General features: G+C 43.1%; 1 protein-coding gene and 1 long non-coding RNA gene across 4 annotated transcripts; one reads left to right on the forward strand and one right to left on the reverse strand.

Moving 5' to 3' along the window:
* Window positions 1–414: 414 nt before the first annotated feature.
* Window positions 415–15,243, reverse strand: TYMS (thymidylate synthetase). 3 transcript variants are annotated; one of them, XM_058277510.2, is made up of 8 exons: window positions 14,823–15,243; window positions 11,779–11,852; window positions 9,330–9,504; window positions 6,146–6,247; window positions 5,115–5,290; window positions 2,999–3,013; window positions 2,084–2,155; window positions 415–976 (listed from the first exon to the last, which is right to left on the reverse strand). In XM_058277510.2, exons 1-8 carry the CDS (start codon window positions 15,052–15,054, stop codon window positions 839–841), a joined length of 984 nt encoding a protein of 327 aa, XP_058133493.1. In that variant the 5' UTR covers window positions 15,055–15,243; the 3' UTR covers window positions 415–838. The 3 variants fall into 3 exon arrangements, with proteins under 3 accessions (XP_058133493.1, XP_058133494.1, XP_023444085.2); XM_058277511.2 differs by having other exon boundaries at window positions 2,952–3,013; window positions 14,823–15,132; XM_023588317.3 differs by lacking the exon at window positions 2,999–3,013 and having other exon boundaries at window positions 14,823–15,132.
* On the forward strand, window positions 14,829–19,796 carry LOC131273666 (uncharacterized). Its single transcript, XR_009180933.2, has 2 exons — window positions 14,829–14,928; window positions 15,684–19,796. It is a non-coding gene; the product is annotated as an uncharacterized lncRNA (long non-coding RNA).
* The last annotated feature ends 1,249 nt before the right edge of the window (window positions 19,797–21,045 follow it).

Below are 21,045 nucleotides of genomic sequence, written 5' to 3' on the forward strand. Positions count from 1 at the left end.
TTTTGTTACTGAGCATATTAGAGGATATATACCAGTGAAACCAATGAGGTTAAAATACTCTTATATATATTTTCTCATGGTCATTATATTATAGTGATAAGAGGCAGCTAGACTTAGATGAATTTTTGCTACTTGGTTTAAACCATTCTCCGATGGAGAGGAAAGAGTTGAAGAGCTTAAGAATTTAAAGTTATATTCCACATTCATTACCGATATTGTAAAAATTATTCAAGAAAAAACTGTCACACATCCTTATTTTCTCTCATATAGGCAAAATAGTTTGGTTAGCATATTTGTAATACAGACTAATTCTTTAATAAGCATGCAAACAAAAATACAGCTGGTTTGCATTGGGGGGTTGGTCAAATCTATTTTTGGCAGGAAATGGGCAGATAGGACAATAAACAATAAAACTGATTGCAGAACATGGCTTTATTATAACAATATAGAAAACAAATAAACTTTAAAGTGTTCATAAGCACATTATACATTATTAAAGATCTGGGTTTGAAATGCATGTACACTTTTTTTTTGCATGTACACATTTTTGTTGAGTACATAAATGTTCACTCTCCTGACCTTATTCATAATCTTAGTCTGTTCATACATCCTCAGTGTGATAACCAACCTTCAAAGCCTTTTTTGTTATTAAAACAATCAGCAGTTACATTTGCCCGTAGCAACAACTTTAAAAGGAAGGCATTTTTAAATGAATAACATCTAATAGGTAACCAAGAGATTTTGATAATTCCTTTTTCCTTTACAGCAAAAAGAATTCACCTGCCATCCAACCCCTACAGCCTGACAACACCCTTGAAACAATTCCTTAGAAAGCATTTTAGACAGCCATTTCCATTTTAATTGTCGGGTGAGGATTGTACCCTTCAATCTGAAAGTCTTCAGCTTTGAAATCATCAATTGTTTCAACTTTTCGAAGAATTTTGAGCTTAGGGAAAGGTCTTGGTTCTCGCTGAAGCTGAAAACAAAATAAAGGTTAGGACCATCATTGTACTATATTTGTACAACCTACTCTAATTCTAGTCTCCATGTCTCTTCATAAAATAAGTACTTAGTATTTTATCAACTATTATTTTATAGGGGTTCAGTACTAGAGGCACCACATCCCTGGTTATGCAAGAATACTAGAGAGTAACCAACTGATTCTCCCACGAAGATAACGAGTGAAGTGTATTTTGTGAAAATATGTAATGGCAGGGCCTGCTGGTCCACAGGTATAAACTCTCAATCACTCTTGGTGAATTTAATGAGAACAGGGACATAGTCTTTTACTTTTGTGCCTGTAACTCATGGTAGGCACCCTGTTTGGATTACTTGGGTTCCACAATCCCTATCCCAGCTCTCACCTGTGGAAAGGGGATTAAATCTATTGACAATTAACAGAAAGGAATGGCAGCCAGAATTCCTGGGATGCACTGACAGTGGCAATTAGGATGTGGACACATGTTGCAAGCTCACATTACTGTGTTCGGCATGGACTGGGGCAGAAAGCATAAGAAAGAGGATTTTGCACAAGCCACCTTCTAAACAAAAGCATCCAAGCTCCCCAAAAGGGGCAACTTTCAAAACCAGGATCTAATCTGGAAGAGACTAAAGGTTCTATGTTTCTTTTTGGGGGCTAATTTAAGCACAGTTACTCTTGCATTTTTATCGCCATTTCAAAACCTCATCTGTTGATTGCTATACTTTAGGCATTTAAATAGACAAGATTTTTCAAAGTTTAATCTTACTCCTATTTAGCATAAATTAAGGGGAAAAATTACACAAATTCTCCTTTGAGTAAAAACACAAGTTAAAATGCCACCTGTGGAAAGGTCCCCAATCCCCTGGACAGAATGTGGCTCTGGTGCTGTGAACCTGGCAGCACCTGTCATGCTCACTGTCTGTGGTTGGAGAGGTACACGCCTGCCTTATCCCTGCTCACCTCTCCCAAAAGTGAAGCCATGCTGTCAGAACCCATTCAGCTTCAACTCAGGTAACAGGCATAGGTGCTCTAAGGGATGGTCCGTAAATGAAGCTCACATTAAAAGGTACCAAACTCAGAAAGGTAACATAAAATTCTTACCTGAATTTTCAGTGCCTCGATGTGATTCAGGTAAATATGTGCATCTCCCAAAGTATGTACAAAGTCACCTGGCTACATTACATGGGAGAAAGCAAAACAGTAAATGGTTTAGTTTAAAAACACATCATTTAAAAACACATTATATAAAGTATGCAGACTTGAAATCATCTCAAAAACTCAATTCACAGTTTACAAGAGACTCACCTTAAATTTAAAGACAAAAGTAGGCTGAAAGTGAAAAGATGGGGAATAACTTACCATGCAAATAGCTCTCTTAAAAGAGAGCTGGGGTAAATGTCAGATGAAATAGACTAAGTCAAAAACCATTACCAGGAACTGAAATAAGGGCCACTTCAACCAGAAACCATAACAGTTATAAATATATATGCACCTAATGACAGAGCCCTAAAGCATATGAAGGAAATAATAACAGATATGAAAGGAAAAATAGATGGTTCTACATTTTAGGAGACTTCATTCAGTATACCACTTTCAATAATGGATAGGACATGTAGACAAAAGATCAATAAAGAAATGGGAGACTTCAACAATACTGTAAACCAACTAGACAACAGACATAGAACATTTCACCAAATGACAGCAAAATACACATTCTAGCGCACATGGCTCATTCCTCAAGACAGACCATATGCAAGGTCACACAGCAGTCTCAGTAAATTAAATACTCAAAGCATACAATCTTCTCTAAACAAAGGAATGAAGCCAAAAAATCAGTAACAGACAAGAACTGGAAAATCCACAAATTGTGGAAATAAAACAACGCACTCAAACACCCAATGAATTAAAGAAGAAATCACATGGAAAGTTGGGAGATATCTTGAGGCAAATGTAAACAAACACAACATACCAAAACTTAAGGGATGCATCAAAGGCAGTGCTCAGAGGGAAACATACCTCTAAACCGCACCCCTGGAGGAACAAGAAAAGAGCAGACTAAACCAAAAGTGAACAGAAGGAAGGAAGTAAAGATTAGAGCAGAGATAAATGAAACAATTTTAAAAAACTAATAGCATCAATGAAATCCAAAGTTGGTTTTTTGAAAAGAAAAATCTTTAACTGGAATGACAAAAAAAAAGGACACATAACTAAAATCAAAAAAAGGGGGGGGGCACTCCTACTGACCCCACAAAAATAAAAAGGGTTATAAGGGAATACTATGAACAGTTGTATACCAAATTAGATAACCTAGATGAAATTAACAAATTCCTAGAAATAACCTACACTGACTCAGGAAGAAACAGAAGACGTCACCACACCAACAAGAGATTGAATCAGACATCAAAAACTCCCAACAGGGAAGCAGACGTGGCTCACGTGGTTAAGCACCTGCTTCCCACATGAGAGGTCCCAGGCTCAGTCCCCAGTGCCTCCTAACAACAAAAACAACAGGAAACAGAGAAACCAACTCAGGGGAGCAGATGTGGCCCCAGGTTTGAGCACCTGCTTCCTATATACAAAGTCCAGGGTTCAATCTTTGACCTGGTGCCTAAAAAATAACCTCCGAACAGTAGTATAGGGGTAAAAATCGAACAGTAGTATAGGGGTAAAAATCAACAGAAAGAAAACTAGTGAATAATCTAGGGACTGAATTAACATAGTGATCGTGGAGATAGATGAAGACTCGTTAATAATACAACACAAGAAACGTTTCTATGAACTATAACAAATGTACACCACTATTACAAGGTGGTAAGAATATAGTGATGCATGGGAAAAATACAATCTAACTTATGGACTATAGTTAACAGCAATATAATGTTCTTGTATCAGTGTCAAAGAAGGTACTATATCAATGCTAAAGGTCAATAATAGGGTGTTATGGGATTTTTTTTCCTTTGGACTAAGGGAAACATTCAAAGGTTTACTGGGGCAATGACTGTACAACTCTGCGACGAAAGTGAGAGCCACTGAGTATATACTTTAGATAGAATGTACAATGCATGAACTGTATTAACAGTGAACCATGTGGTAGAAGATGGACTATGATTAACAAATATGAGTGCTCATAATACAAATATGAGTGCTCTCTCATGAACTATAACAAATGCACAATACTAATTTATACATGGTATTAATAATAGGTGATGTAAGGAAAAAAATATACCAAGTGTATGATACAGATCATATAGTAATAATAATCTGATCATTTTCTTTCATAATCTATAACAAATATTCCACAACAGTGTAAGATGGTGGTGGAAGGGTGATATATAGGAATTCTGTACATTACACCTGATTCTTCTGTAAGTACGTACCTTCTCTAATAAAAAAATTAATTTTAAAAACTTCCCAACAAAGAAAAGCCTGAAAAGCCCATAACTATGGCTTCATTGGTGACTTTTGCTAAGTATTCCAAGAATTAACACAAATCCTGTTCAAACTCTTCCAAAAACTTGAAGGAACATTTCCTATCTCGTCCTATGAGGCCAACATCACCCTAATACCAAGGGCAGATAAAGATACTTCAAGAAAAGAAAATTACTGACCAATATCCCTTCTGAATGTAGATGCAAAAATCTTCAACAAAATACTAGCAAACCAAATCCAAAGGCACAATAAAAGAATTATATACCATGATCAAGTGGGATTTATCCCAGATATGCAAGGGTGGTTCAACACAAGAAATCAGTTAATGTAATACACCATATTAATAGAAGGTGAAAATACATGGTCATTTCAATTGATGCAATATGGCAACTCTATTTTTTGCATGGTTTCTCTGTAAACCTACAACTTCTCTATAATAAAAAAAGCATATACATAAAGAATTTAACCATGGTAGTTTTTGGAAAAAGTTAATTCATAGAAGTTGTCTTAATCTGTTAATTGGTACAAAGCAAAAGGACATGAAAGCTTGCTGCAAGGTTATAAAGTGAGCTAGTTTGTCTATTATTTGCATATATCCAATTTTAGGACTAATTAGATGCTGAATTCTTAGCTTTTCCAAATTAAAGACTCTAAGAACTCAGTGCATTACACATGAAGGATTTTTTTTCTGCGTGCTGCCCACCTTCAGGCCTGTGATGTGTGCGATCATGTAGGTGAGCAGAGCATAGCTGGCGATGTTGAAAGGCACGCCGAGGCCCATGTCTCCCGACCGCTGGTAGAGCTGGCACGAAAGCTCACCATTGCCCACGTAGAACTGGCAAAGAGCGTGGCACGGCGGCAGTGCCATCAGAGGAAGATCTAAGGAGCCAGGACAAAGGAAAACAAGGAGAGGGTTGTTTGAAAAAGAACAAAGCTCTAGGCACAATAAAATAGCAAAGAAACAGAAGCCAACTCAGATAATGGAGACCAAGAGAAAAACCACACCTTCCCCTCATGCCAAATGCAGACCATTCCAAAGAGACAATCACTAAATGCAATACGTGATCCTGGCCTGGATCAAACAATGAAGGAGAAAATGCCCAAAAGGACATTATGGGGACAGATGAAAAAATGGGAATACAGACTGAAAGCTTTATATCAATGCTAAATTTCTTGAACTTGATAGCTGTACTTAAGGTGATTACATAAGTAAATATCCTTGTTCTTAGGAAAAGTACATGGAAGTACTAAATGCTCAAGGAATATAATGTATATACCTCTTCTCAAATACTGAGAAATATAGGTAACTGGATGAATAGCTGTTTTGTGACAAAAATGTCAGAAGTTGGTGGATCTGGGTGAGGGGTGGTTTGGAGCTCTCTCTTTGGGGTTTCTATTTTTGTAACTGTCTTGTAAGTTTGAAATTATTTCAAAATAAAAAGTTAAAATGTTAACAGTGGCATGGAGGTAGTCTGAAACCTCATCTGCCCCAATTTAAATAGTTAAAATCTTATGTATAAATTTATAGGCACTTTAAAGTCCTTTTTGTAGTACAAACTAGTATAGATATACAAATTAAAATCCTCTCCGTTCAGTACCACCACCTGAAGGTAGAAAATTGGGCTATGGGTAACTTTCCCAAGGTCATACAAGCCACCCTGCACAAGGCCACACACAGTACTTCCCTTCTCGCTAATGGGATGGTTTAGTACAAGAGGGAAACATGCTTTCAACCTTTTGGATTCCAAGCACACATGATGATTCTTCTGTCATTGGGGTTGGTTTTGATTGTGTCAATCACCTTTTGCAGCTGGTCTACTCCTTGGCCTGAATAATCTGTAGAATTGTCAAGAGAACACACATTCAGTCATTTATCATAGCATCCCAGGAGATTGGCCTTCCAGGTCATCTCCTACAGCCTTTTCACCGAATGTCCTTTCACAGCCTCCCTTGACCCATAGTTACAAGATAGCTAAATGAATTCTACAAAATTCTCCAGTCTTGTTGGGTTATAGGTTTAACCTCCCTGGATCTGCCTCTGGAGCTATAACAAAATCTTTTCTGCCAAGAGTTCTGTAAGTATTTGGTCCATTCCGTAGTCACCTCCTGCCAACACCGACCTCCAATCTAAACAATCTTAGTTTGTTCTAGTAGTCCTATGGGACTTAGCCTCTGTACCCATCAACCATTCTTGTCACACTCCACTGATACTCTAGTTTATCCACATCCCACAAAAATAATTAGGCCTATGGGAAACGGACTTTGGCCCAGTGGTTAGGGCGTCCATCTACCACATGGGAGGCCCGCGGTTCAAGCCCCGGGCCTCCTTGACCCGTGTGGAGCTGGCCCATGCGCAGTGCTGATGCGCGCAGGGAGTGCCGTGCCACACAGGGGTGTCCCCCGCGTAGGGGAGCCCCACGCGCAAGGAGTGCACCCATAAGGAGAGCCGCCCAGCGCGAAGGAGGGAGCAGCCTGCCGAGGAATGGCGCCGCCCACACTTCCCGTGCCGCTGACGTGCCGCTGACGACAACAGAAGCGGACAAAGAAACAAGACGCAGCAAAAAGACACAGAAAACAGACAACCGGGGGAGGGGAATTAAATAAATAAATAAATAAATAAATCTTTTTTAAAAAAAAATTAGGCCTAAAATAGAGCTTACCATTTCATAAACATTCCAACTAACAGTGGATTCCTTCCTCTGACCTCGATACAGCCTTCTAACACTCCCACCTAAAACTACAACTTAACAGCCAAGCACACCGCTGACTTATAAATATCAGTACCCCTCTACAGTGATTACAGTATCTTGTGCTTTTCTCCCATTTCTGGTCACTGGACTTAATACCTTGTCTTTCTTCTGAACTGGAACTTGAGGGTAAGCCATGATTCTATTAACTGAAGTGCAGAGCTTTGGAATTTCCTCTGGTTGAACTTCTACTTATTGGTATCAGACTATGTTCTAGTCCAGCAGTTCCTAACCTTTTTGGAGAAGTCTTCTTGTGATCACAGTCCCAATAAAGGTATAATCAAAGGTTTTAAAAAAATTAATTGTATGGATTGCATCTTGTGATGATAGTTCCATGAATCTACACATGATGTATCTACATACATGAGTGCATGTAAAACCTAAAAATTGATAAGCTCTGTGGATTGCACTGTCAATTTATCAAGATGTACCCATTGGGGAAAACCGGGTGAAAGGTAGAGGGGACTGCTCTGCAGGTTTTATTTTTTTTTAATTTAAAGATTTATTTTTTTACTTATTTCTCTCCCCTCCTCTCCCCAGTTGTCTGCTGTGTCCACTTGCTGTGTGTTCTTCTGTGACTGCTTCTATCCTTTTCAGCAGCACCAGGAATCTGTGTTTCTTTTTGTTGCATCATCTTGTTGTGTAGGCTCTCCATGTGTGTGGCGCCATTCTTGGGCAGGCTGTACTTTCTTTCGTGCTGGGCAGCTCTCCTTACAGGGCACACTCCTTGCGCGTGGGGCTCCCCTACCCAGGGGACACCCCTGCGTGGCACAGCACTCCTTGCGCGCATCAGCACTGCGCGTGGGCCAGCTCCACACGGGTCAAGGAGGCCCGGGGTTTGAACCGCGGACCTCCCATGTGGTAGGTGGACGCCCTATCCATTGGGCAAGTCCGCTTCCCAGATATTTTTGCAAGTTCCGCAGATATTTTTGCAAGTTCCTATTAATCTAGATTTCAATATAAAAATTTAAAAACAAAATGAAAACTCCCCTACCGACATCTATCAGCTGAGCATAAGTCTAAGGCCATCATTTGATCACGGCCCCTTAAGCAACAATAACTATTGAACACTACACCAGGTTTAAGGCACCACAAAGCCAGGATTGGCCTCCCACCTCAAGGTGGATGGGACTAGGACAGAGGCTGCTCACTAACAGCCTCCTGATCATTTACCTGCAGAAGTTTGGCCCACAGATTTTTTTTTTTTTTGTGGTACCAGGGGCCAGGGATTAAATCGGGTACTTCATATGTGGAAAGCCAGTGCTCAACCACTGAGCCACCTTGGCTGCCCCCCCTTTTTTTTTTAGGAGGCACTGGGAACCAAACCCAGGACCTCCCCTGTGGGAAGCAGACACTCAGCTTCCCACATGTGCTTCCCACACAGCATTTTTAAACTTTCTGAAGCATTGCCAATACTTATAAAACCTCATGGTTGCAGATAAAATGCAGATTTTAGAATTTTTTTAAGAATTCTAACACTGGGCCCTGATTTCTCCAACTGGCTTTAGATGAGACTCATTCTCTCATCTGAGGGTCCCAATCAGTTGGGAAATTGTAACCTCCTGTCCCATCCAGCCCCCAACACTCAGAGGCAGGCATTTGCTTCTGTAATCCCTTTCCAAAAGGACAAGCGGAACTGGAAAAGCCGAAGGACCAGGGCTGGGATCCATGACCCTCAACAAGGGGTGCCACGGATAGCGACAGGAAAGTGCAGGTAGGAGTGAGATTTTCCACTCTCCCTGCGAGGAGGGTGGGATAGGATTGTGCTGTCCCACCAGCGCCACCTAGCGTGTGTGGGTGGTTCAGTTTTGAAAAGGAAGGTCAAGGAAGCCACAAGGCAGTATCTGAGCTTTTTGTCCCAGATACTTCCTTCTTACTTAATCCCCAAAACGACTGCCAACTTTAGACTGGAGCTTTCTGCAAATGAAATAAAACTATGCAAAGTGCTGCGTGCCCAGTAAGCACTCAGTTAATGCTCATCGCCAAAGTTACGATCTGGCCTCAGTAGAGCTGCTCCACCACAGCACTGCCTCTCCGTGTCCCGGTTCTCCATCAGCTTCCCAGGCAGTGACTTTTTCTCTTCCAAAATATACTTATTTGAACCAACGGAGCAAACACGCTCTGAAGGGTGCCCATGATAATCTGAGGCTTCCCACCCTCTGTCTCTTCACCTGAAGTCATATCTTTGTATTCTGCCCCAAAATGCCTCCACTGAAAGCCATAAACTGGGCCCAAGTCTCCTTCTTCTCTGGTGGAGAATCCCAGGCCGTCCAAAAAGTCGCGGGATCCATTGGCGTCCCAGATTTTCACTCCTTTGGAAGAGAGCTCTTTAGCATTTGTGGATCCCTGGAAGACACCGGGAGAATATAGCAGACATGCCAGTGAATTCCAAGTCATCTGTGTTGTTGCCCCAAGACTGATCCTCACCCCACAAGCAGGCTTCCCACCAGCCTGTGCCTGGAATGCTCAGAGCAGGCGCTCAACACCTTCCCCACAAAGCTCACCCTACCTTCATCTTCAGCACGCCAGCCCCAGCCCGGACTTTTGAGGGCCTACAGGACAGTTGGGTCTCTTTTTTAGAACTGTCCCCTCTCATCTTTTTCTATTCCCCTCAACTCAATTTTCTAAACACCTCCAAGTCTTTTTTTTTTTTTTTTTTTAGGAGATGCAAGGGATTGAACTTGGGACCTCGTACTTGGGAACTGCACTCAACCTGAGCTACACCCGCTCCCCCCCACCCCCTCCAAGTCTTAATTATTTACACCTGCTCTGACAGTTTTGCGTTTCTTAATCAAACATGTTCTGCCTCTAAGTGGGATACCCCACAATGCATTTAATGCCTCCCGTGCCCTTAGTCTATTTCAGACCTGACATATGTAGAATTTTTCTATTGACCAGCCTAATCAGCATTATGAGATTTTCTGGCAAATATTATCAGTCACACTGAACTAATGTGGACCCTGATTCATCCATATCTTAAAATATGCCACTCTAGTTATGTTTACCCCCAACCTATGCCTATATGGTTATGTGGGAATTTTCTGGTCAAGTACAAAGAGTTGTTTATTCCTCTTCTATTTTATTCCTATACTTGGCCCACTACATCTTAAATTGTATCCCGACTATGCATCTTCTTTCCACCTTCAGGCAGGCCAAGGTCAGCCCTGTGGTCTGCCTCGGGCATCTCTGGGTATAAAGCAGGTATGAGCAAGGCTTTGGGACCACAGACGCCTGAGCTCAGGGGCCGACCCTTCCATCTGCCTTCTCCTCTAACAGCCCCCAAAGCCCCCCAGCTTCACACTCTTCATCTCTAAAAATTTACCACATGGTTAATGTGAGGATTAGAGAACACAAGCAAAATGCTTGGTGCTCAATATTAGCTACCACACAGCCCGTATTTCTCCATCTTGCCCACAGATCCCTTGACTCCTTATTGTCCTGAGTCACCCAAGGAATAACCCTCTCAGAAGTGGATCTGACATGTTCCTGGTGAGGAGGACACTGTAGAAGCTAAAGCAGGTGAATTCATTTTATTTCGAGGCATCTTGTTTCCTCTCTTTCAGTTGAGTTTGTCTTTTTTCAAAAATAATTTCTCAATCTTTCACATATTGCTTCAAGTTTCCCCTTTTCACCCTTTCAAACTGGGCTCTAGCCGGTCTGTCCTTTTCTTAGATTTCTGATAGCACATTTGGAACCAGAAGCTGTTAGTTGAGATAGACAACAGAGAACAAAAATACCCCAAGAACACAGAACTGAGGAAGACTGGATTGGATCCAAAAGACTTTGCCCAAAGTTGGGTAAAGGGCCTTAGATCTGGTTTGGCTCAAGACAATGCAAGCCTCACCAAATGCTCTGTAAGGTGGATCCCACCTTCTAGCAGGGCCCAGAACTGAGCAGATCTCCTAAGGCAGCCTCCAACCAGCAAGGGCCAGAACATCTCTGGGTCTGGACCACGAAGCGGTCCAGGGGAGCTCTGTGCTTGGCTGCTGCCCGCCATGATGGCACTCTAGCCCTACCAAAGGGACCTACTCTCTTTGGAAGAGGTGTATCTTGTTACTGAAGAGGAACCTCTAGTTTCTAAGAGAGTTGAGAGCCCATTACATGGCAGGCTGTGTCCTAGGATCTGGGGATACAGCAGTGAACAAGAAGAGAAAAATCTCTGCCTTCATGGAGCTTATGATGAATTTTACTTATTCTTTTTTATTGTTTTAGTGAGGAAGGCAGACTTCGTACATCACATAAGGATAAATGGTATGGAGAAAATGAAAGGAGGTGGGGGAGAGGAGCACAACCTGAGCTAGAAAGGTCAGGGAAGAATAGTGAAGATGACAAGCTCAGCATGCTACATGTGGGGGAAGAAGGTTCCAGGGAAAAGGGAATGGCAAGTGCCAGAGCTCCAGGTAGGCCCCTCCAGGTGTGCTCAAAGATTAGCAGAGGGCAAGGTAGGTGGGGCAAAGAGAATGAACACAAGGGCAGCAACTGGGCCAGAGCCCCAGCTCAGTAAAATAGGAGCCACAGAGGAATCAGACCAAGGAGTGACATGATCTGCCTCTTAAAAGAGCCTGGCCAGATGCCGGGTCGAGAACAGACTTTCCACTTCAACAGCAGCAAGTTCTTTACCTTGATAAACCACAGCAACTCCTCCAAAACACCCTTCCAGAATACACGTTTGGTGGTCAGCAGAGGAAACTCATCTGAAAAACAATTTGCCGTACAATTTGACAATGGGAAAAATAGAACACACCTCCTAAATTTCTCTTTGGAAGGACGCTGGCAGGAAGTAAGGTGACTGCAGGTCCTGGGTGGCCCAGAAACATGCACGAGGCTGTGGCTCCTCCACCAGTGGAGGCTACGGATCCGGGTGGCACTCCCAGGCTGCCCTGGCCAGGCAGTGACCCAGTTCAGGCTTCGTTCTCCTGAGACCATGACCACTGGACTTGGGGAACACCAGGAAACGAGGCGGGGCAGGGGCTCCCACGTGCAAAGGGAAGGAGAAAGCTACTATCTACCACCTGGTTAGTGTGAATCTTGCCAAGGTGTGTAGACAGCACAAAACGTGTTCCAGGCTCTCGGGACTAATTTCATGTTCTTCCTGCCAGTTAAAATTTGCTCGGGACCAGGGAACACCAGGTATCATACTGGCCAAAAGGAAAAAATTATTTTTACATCTCTATAAAGAAAATTAGCCTCTATCTTTTCAGTGTACCAAAAATAGCGACTGTGCGAAACACTTCACATGCAAGATCTTATTTAAGGCTCAAAACCACCCTCCCTGAAGTACTCTTATGATCTCCGTTTCACAGGTGTTAGCCTGGCAATAAAATGTGTCAGAGCTTGAAGGATGAAAGGGGAAGCATGCAGGGATAAGGAAAAAAAAATGTAACAGCTTCTCTCTAACGGCAGCACATTACCAGCTGTCAGGTTAATATTCAAGTACGAGGGATATATTTTTCAAGCACCAACTTTTATCAGTATTGCCTATTGAGTATTATTGATACCGAGCAAATGCAGGCTCATTTCTTCCCAATGCACCTTAAAAACCAATTCCTGAGGCTTCAAGTTTTCAAAGAGAGTTAATTTGCTCAAGCAAGGGGGCACAATGGCTCAGTGGTCCAACACTGCCTCCTGGAACTGCATTAATTTCAGTATTTTATAACGTCAGGATGCTAATGAATAATTGGGGTGGAGACGGCACAGGTTCCTTCACTAACAAACGTTAAGGGGCTGAAGAGGGTGGCAGTGGGTACCAAACCGGGGGGAGTCACAGTCACAATCAGAAATAGGCATGTGGGGGAGGCGGATGCCAAACAAAGGTCAGTGTAAAGGTTTTTCATTTGGATGTTAAACAGAGGAAGGTGGCGTGGTTACCCTTTCAGTAGAAATGTTCATATATGAGTTCTGGAATAACCATAATAGCAGGTAGAAGAGACCATACACCAGGGGACGGTCCATCTGGAACAATCATCACAGTGGCAGGCGTTTAGGTGCAAATGGCCACATACAAAAGGTGAGATCGGTCTAGCCAGGTTCAGTCATTTCAGGTATCAACCTTTGGCTAGTTTTCAATTGACTGGAAGTAAAAAGGCATCCATATAGTGATTTAGTAATCGTAAGTATTTGTTAATTCTTAACCCTCAGTTGCATCATGTCCTCCCTCTTTTTAAACATATCAGAAACCTGAAGACCAGCAAGGCTAAGTACCTCACCCCACGTCTACACAGAAGGGCTGGACTGAAAATGAAGTCTGGGAGGCCTCTGAGACCACTAGGCTTGGAGAGGCAGGAGGGTGGCTCTCTCTGCCCAGACCAAACTCCCCAAGCTGTCCAAGGCACAGCAGCCACAAGTGCTGGTGTTTTTTCTCAGTCTCTACAACATGTGTGAGATGGAGGGGTTTTTTCCCCTTTAACTACAGGGAATCGGCTTCACCAATGCTGGGTTTCCACTCACAATCACCCTGCACCATGGTCAAGGATGCGCTTTATCATAGAGCGCTCTCCTCACACCCCTCACCCCCCATTGGGCAGCAGGTGCTCAAACCAGGATAAAGAGAGTCTGCCCGCGGGATACTACAAGAAGCAACTGCATACCTCATCTGTGCACTCCTTTGACCCTAAGTGTTCTGAGCCATGTGATCGGCATATGACAGGATCAGGATGGGACAACTCCTAAGAGACCCTTCTCCCCAGGAGCCGTCCTGGTTTACAGCAAGAGGAAAGGGCCAAGGCAAGCTCTGACTTGGACCCTCAAGAGTTTGTGGTTCGTGGGGACTGGGTGGGAAAACGTTGGGGACCTTTCAGTCCTCTCCTTTCTCCAGCAATTGCCCTGCCCAGAGAATCTCCACTCTTTCTCAAAGAATCTGCATATGGCAAAAGACAGAAGGCTCAAAAACGGGCACTCCGTTAACCTCTCGGAAAGCCCACGCGTATCCTCTCCCATTCTCCAGTTTGGGGCAAACACTATGATCACGCCCGCTGTGGGGGAGACTGCACAATGAGGTGACTAACAGAGGGTCCTGGCTTGACATCCCAACTCTGCCTCACCCCTTGGTGTGACTGCTGGGACTTAGCAGCAGGTCCCAGCCCCATGTCCTGTGGGTGTGAACCCATTGGTAAATAGGACTTCGGGAGATGTTTTGGTTAAGGCGTTCCCAAGAAAGGACGGTGGGCTTCGTTCAACGTGGCTTTGGTCCCTATAAGCAAAGAAAATCGGACACGGAAGAAGCCACGGGAAGTAGCCATAAGCTGGAAGTCAAAGGAACCCAGCATAAAAAGGAGAACCCGCCCTGTGACGGGAAAAGCCAAGAAATCCCAAAAGGTTGCAAGCCAGCCAGAAGATAGTGACCCAGGAGAAAGCAAGCCCGTTAGCCTCTCAGAGCATGAGGCAATAATGTGTCGTTGGGCCAACCCATTTAATGGCATATTTTCAGCAGCTGGGAAACGAGAACAGGGACACTAGGCAAATCGTTAGGCTAATCCCAGCCTCGGTTTCGGCATCTGTGAAATGGGGATAAGGATGCTTTCCCTACCCAGGTTAGGACTAAACGCAGGAAGTCTCGCCGCGGAAGGCATCCACAGAGCACCGCCGCTCAGAGCCTGACTAGGACCGCGCCCTCCCGCCAACAGCCTCCCGCCGGGGGCGCGGGGCCAGGGACGGCGCGCGGTCACCTCTCAGGCTGTAGCGCGCCTGCAGGCCGAACACGGACAGGGTGCCGGTGCCGGTGCGGTCCTCCTTCCTGGAGCCGCAGCGCAGGATGTGCTCGATCTGCCCCAGGTACTGCAGCTCCCCGTGGGGCTGCGGCTCCGGCTCCCGCGGGGCGGGCGCCCCTGAGTCGGCCCCCGAGGCGGCAGGCTGCTCCTGCGAGGGCGCGCGCGACAGCTCGGAGCCGGCGGCGGGCATGGCTGCGGGCGGGAGCCGGGCGGGAACCGGGGCCGGAGCGGGCGGGAACCGGGGCCGGAGCGGGCGGGAACCCGGGCGGGAGCGGGCGGGAGCCGGGGCAGGAGCCGGCGGGGGCGGGCGGGAACCCGGGCGGGAGCGGGCGGGAGCGGGCAGAAGCGGGCGGGAGCGGCTGGCGGCGCAGACGCGGGCCGCACGGGGTGCGTGCCCTTCCGGGCGCCTTTTTTTCCCGCCACGTGGCGCTGCTCCGCCCCTTCCTTCTCCGAGGAGTAGGGTCCGCCCCGCCCCGCAGGACCCCGCGCCCCGGCGGAGACCTGGGCCACCCGGAGCCTCTGCCAGAGCGGGGGCTTGCTGCCCCGGGCGCACGCAGACCTGCCGGCTTTTTTTAAATTTAGCCCGTTTTCAAAGGCCTGGAAAGAAAAGCCTATAACTTGGTGCGTTCGCCGAGAAGGGCCCCTCTAGTTGGGAGACTTAGGGGTCGACGGCGCCCGGAGAGCCTGGGACAAGCCCCACGCATTCATGAAATCGTAAACCAATTAAAACCCTGTGATTTTGCAATTTGTTTTTTTACAACCGAGGGGATACGCTAACAAGTGATTCGCATTTTCATTTTCTCCCCATCCTCCCTAAAGGCCAGCAGCCGGAACAAGTGGAAAAATGAAGCCTTTTTGTTTAATTACAGCCAGATGCTTTTCAATTTTTCAATGTCAAAATTTTCAGTTTTAGTGAAATCTTAATTATATAAACACGGGTGAATAGGGATTATTTGATAATGAGTTAAGCTATGCTAATACATGTGTTGTACTTTCAATGAGAAGTCTTGCATCAACACTAAATACTGAGCATATACTGCTCTGGAGACACGAGGCCTAAAATGTGGACTCTGCCTGACACTTGGTAAACACATTCTTGCTCTTCAATAAAGTCGATTTTTTTTTCCTGGTTGTCTCTTTGCAAGATTCTGGAATCTTCGTGCTAAAATGTACTTCTCAACCACAAGGTTAAATTTTTTTGCCCTGCCTATTATGGTCAGCAAATGTGCAAACATGTCTTTATGTGGCATAAAACCTCTATAAAATAAATCGAATCCCAGGCAATTTACAAAGCAGCTGGGCAATTAAGTTAATTGGAGAGAAAAATAACAAAACAAAACAAAAACCATAAAAAAGTCCCTAAGAACAGACTTGGGAAAAGTTTCATGATGGGGGAGAGAATGGTTCTCTTGAAGGCAGCTGCTCCACAAATGGTGGTTAGAGCGAATGATCCTGTTCAGACAAACATATCCACTCATCCTTCCATCCTTCTATCCATCCATCCTTCCATCCCATAAGCATTTGTTCAGGGCCTACCACACCTCGACAGGAAGCAAGACAGACGAGTTCCTGGTCTTCGTAGAAACGACATTCTAGCAGAGACAAACTGTTCCGACCCAGCTCCTGAAGGGCACGAGTTGGTGCTTCCGTGAAACCAAAGAACACCCCTGGCACTTAGGCATACGCTTTACTGAGACTTACAGACAGGAGAGGCTCTCTGATGACTGTTTGGAGAATGAAGATCGCACTCTGCAAAGAGATGGGGAAATGAGGAGTTCCAGAACAAGGACATTCCATAGGGCAAGAGAACAAAGTTCCTGCAGGGTCCCATGAAGCCTATACTGGGGACTGGTGATGTTTTCACTACACTTGTAGGAAGGACGTTTACCAAGGACATTTACTGCTTTGGGAAGATTTTAGCTTATGAATACCATCTATACATGCTCCTTCCAAAGCAGCAATCTCCTCAGAGTTATCTAAGTGCAGCTGTTCTGTTACCTGCTGTAGCCCAGCCAGCATACCTGCTGGAGTTTTTAGGACATCCGCATATTCTCTTGGCAGTCCCCGTTCATCCAGAAGGGCAGCCACCGCTCTCCACCTGGACCCAGGATTTCCCCCACGGATTCTCCTTTCCTTGAGCTCACGCCTGCTACCACCAGTGGTCCTTCTGTCTCTTGGCGAGTGGCTCACCAACTGTTTCAAGCCAGTTCCTGAAGGGCATGAATTGGTGCATCTGTGAGACCAAAGAATGCACCTGGCATTTGGTCAGGCATAAGCTTTTTGGAACTTATGGACAGGAGAGGCTCTCTGATGGCGACAGTTTGGAGAATGAAGAGACAGGAAAAGGAATGATAGAAGGGGTTTCAGAACAAGGACACTCCACAGGGTATGAGAAGAGAATTTCTGCTAGGGTCACATGAAGCATATATATGGGGACTGGGGATGTTTTCACTATGCTTGTAGGAAGGACATTTACCAAGGAGGTTTACTGCTTTGGGAAGATTATAGTTTATGATACCATCTATACATTCTCTCTTCTCCTGGGAGGGTTGTTAACCTTTAACTTATGTCTAGGTTATGCAGGTGGCTACATGCTAAGAACTTGGGGTGGCCCGGACCCACAAACAATACAAAAGCACACAAACTCAACATTTGCTAATAGTGACAAGTGTTATGATGGAAATACAACTGGGTAAGGTGTAGCATGAACAGTAGCATAAGCAAAACAAACTGTACTTGTAATGTAGCAAGCACCTTAGAATAGGCATAGAGTTTCTATAGAAAAGCACAGGGTCAAATTTAATATTAACCAGACCTTTTTCTTCTCTTTCTTTGTAAGGAAAGTATGACATATCCTTATAATGTTTTGCTCATTCCCTATTCTTACCACCATGAAACTTAGTGGCACGAGGCACAATATATATCTTATATGCTACCCAGAGCAGAGAAACCAGAAAAGTTTCCCAAACCCCTTCTCAAGAAGTCTATAATTAATAGTCAAGTCCATAATTAATTTTTTTTGTTTCAAATCATACCTATGATTCTCTGTTTCAAACTCTTACAAAAGCTGTAAAAACAAAAACAAAACATATAAGCCCTTGATGGGGAGGCAGATTTGAGATGAATTAGATCTCCTATCCTCCACCGGCTAATAAAGCCATTTTCTTTCCCAGCCTAGTTCGGTGTCTGTCTCTTCTGCCACGCCAAGCGACAAGCCCGTGACAGATTCAGGTCTCCTTCAACAGGGCTAGGAGTGACTAAGTGGGGCGTACTTTAGATCCAATCATCAGACAAACCCTCCCTGAGGAGGCCACTTTGAGCTGAGATCTGCATAATGAGAAGAAACCAGCAGGGGAAGATCTGAGCAACGAGTGTTCCAATCAGCAGGTGCATTTATGCCAGCAGGTTTCATAGCAGTTGCATCTAAAAAATGAAAAATAGGGATGGTCTTGATGCTGGATCCTGCCTCATTCTAGGAAGAAATGATTATTAATAGAGTCATGTGAAAAAAGACTCACCTCATCTCCTTTGAAGATATATTTCTATTAAAAATGTTACTTTTTATGTTTAATAGTTGCAGAAATTTGCAATATATTTGTGATGGATCAATTATGTACAAACGGGAATTATAACAAACAAGTCCAAAATAAATATTTAACACATAGAATCTTTTAAAAATATAATAAACTTTATTTTAAAGAGGTTTTAGATTACAGAAAAGTTACGTCAAAAGTATAAAGAATTCCTGCCTCTCCCACATCATCCCTTACTTTTTTGTAATGCAGCAGTACAATTCATTATGATGTATCTGTAAAAGCCACTCGTTAAAAAAATAATTTAAAAAATGACTCACTTGTGGTAAGAACCAACCTACCTACAGTAATAATCTAAACACATAAAACCATCATTGTGACATTTGTCAGTACTTCACACATCTAACAAATACTGAAGGAGGCAACTATCATTGTTATAACTTCTTTAAAGCCAAAAACTTAAGCACAAATCAGAATTAAGAGAAACTTCAGAATGTTCACATTTGTGTGCATTTTTGGCTGAACTTGCAAAGATTCCACTTATAACAAAATGACAACTTTGAATCAAAATGAATGTTAAAAACATTTAAACCTTGTGACAAACTTACTCTACAGAAGCAAGGAAGACAGATTGACTAGTAACAGCAGTATATTTCTAGGAAAGAAAGAAATCACTTACTTCCTTTATCAAAAAACAAAAGTTGATGAGTCAACATTTTAATAACACTGGCCAAGTTATTTACTATTCAAGAATTTGCTTTTCAAGTTGTGTCTTTAAAATGTATCCATCCAATAATGAAATTGTTCTAAAATTTTTGAGATGATGAATGTACAACATTGTGATTATACTAAAAACCATTGATTATATACTTTGGATAGAATAGCCGGAAACAGCAGCTATGCACAGTGGGAGAAGCATAGAGAGATTGAGAGGTCAGGAATTTTCTTATTTGTTTGGTTTTTTTGTTTATTATTATTATTGAAATAATTAAAATGCTCTAATAATGATTGAAATGATGAATGCACAACTATGTGATTATAGCACATACAATTTATTGTACATTTTGGATAAATTGATTTGTTAAAAAATATAGAGTTTTTTCATGTTGGATTTTTGATGCTGGAGTCTTAAGCTGGAGCCCCAGGAAGTAAACACACAGAGAAGCTTGGTTGTGAGGAAAGAGAAGCAAGCCCCAGGAAGACAGAAACCCTGAGTCCAGAGAGAAGCAAGCCCCAGGAAGAGAGGAAACCAGGAAGCTTGAACCCTGGCAGATGTTGGCAGCCATCTTGCTCCAACATGTGGCAAAGAACTTTGCTGAAGGAAGTAACTTATGCTTATGGCCTGATAACTGTAAGCTCCTATCCCAAATAAATATCCTTTATAAAAGCCACAAAAAAATGTATCCATCCATATATTTGGATTAAATTAAATTTATACATCAAAAACACTTATAATTCTAATCTTAAGTATAAACCACAACTTATCAAAGCATAGTCCAAATACTATACAATAATGCTACTGTTTAGATTTATATGCTTTATCTGAAAAACTTATCTTAAAAACAGGAGTTTTGCCCTGTTTCTCCAGAATAAATGTCCATATATCTATAACTTTAAATGATAATCAAAAAAGACAGATTCAAATAATCCATGCTATGCATTTTCCTTCATCAGGCTTTGATAAAAACAGAGCCATCTGGCATTGGAGCACCATCTTCCCTCTTAGTTAGTCTCTACAGTCCCAGAAGCAGACACAATGACCATTATTTTATTTGTTGGAGCTGTCTTCTGTTTCTCAGCAATAGCTGCACAAATAGCAACAATCTCTTCACTTTCAAAGTCATAGTCAGGAATTGACTTTGGTGAGAAATCCATTACTTCTGCTGATGATTCACTCTTTTTAATCTTCTGTGCCACTTCCGCTGTCCCTGGAGTGTACATGCCTAAGAAAGATCTTCTTTCCGTATTTCAGAGTTCATTGGAAGGGCTACTTGAAAACTTCAAATTGCTTCATCCATTTTGTCCTTCAGTTCTCTGTTGTCATTGTGTTCTATTGTCTGTCTTCTTATCTTTTAGTTTACCCTTCCTAATAATCTTCATTTCTAAACTCTTCTCCAAATCTCTCGCCCTTGTTTTTTCCACTCAGGCTGCAGCACCCCCTTTGGTAGCTCTTGTAAATCTGGTCTTTTGGTAACATATCTGATCAGTTTTTGTTTGTCTGTAAAGACTTTGAATTCACCCTCATTTTTGAAGGACAGTTTTGACAGATACAGAATTCTTGGCTGGCGTTTTTTCTCTTTCAGTATCTTAAATACACCATACCACTTTCTCCTTTCCTTCATGGTTTCTGATGAGAGGTTGACACTTAATCTTAGTGAGGTTCCCTTGTATGTGATGCTTTGCTTTTCTCTTGCTGCTTTCAGAATCCTCTCTTTATCTCTGATATTTGTCATTCTGAATAGTAGGTGTCTTGGAGTAGTTCTACTCAGATTTATTCTGTTTGGTATGCATTGACCTTCTTGGATATTGATATTTATGTCCTTCATAAGTGTTGGGAAGTTTTTGGTAGTTATTTCCTCAAATAGTCTTTCTGCCCCTTTTCTATTCTTTTCTCCTTCTGGGACACTGATAATGTGAATGTGTGTTTT

Source organism: Dasypus novemcinctus, chromosome 16 (genome assembly GCF_030445035.2).
Source record: "Dasypus novemcinctus isolate mDasNov1 chromosome 16, mDasNov1.1.hap2, whole genome shotgun sequence".
In the NCBI taxonomy this organism is placed as follows: Eukaryota; Metazoa; Chordata; class Mammalia; order Cingulata; family Dasypodidae; genus Dasypus; species Dasypus novemcinctus.

What these genes read in the sequence shown, in the direction of transcription:
- TYMS (XM_058277510.2), bottom strand. Translation starts at nt 15,054, where the DNA reads ATGCCCGCCGCCGGCTCCGAGCTGTCGCGCGCGCCCTCGCAGGAGCAG. An exon ending in ATACAAAGATATGACTTCAG is followed by an intron (nt 6,248 to 9,329) that starts GTGAAGAGACAG and finishes ACAATTCTACAG; the next exon opens with ATTATTCAGGCCAAGGAGTA. An exon ending in GTGTGCTTGGAATCCAAAAG is followed by an intron (nt 5,291 to 6,145) that starts GTTGAAAGCATG and finishes CTGGCTCCTTAG; the next exon opens with ATCTTCCTCTGATGGCACTG.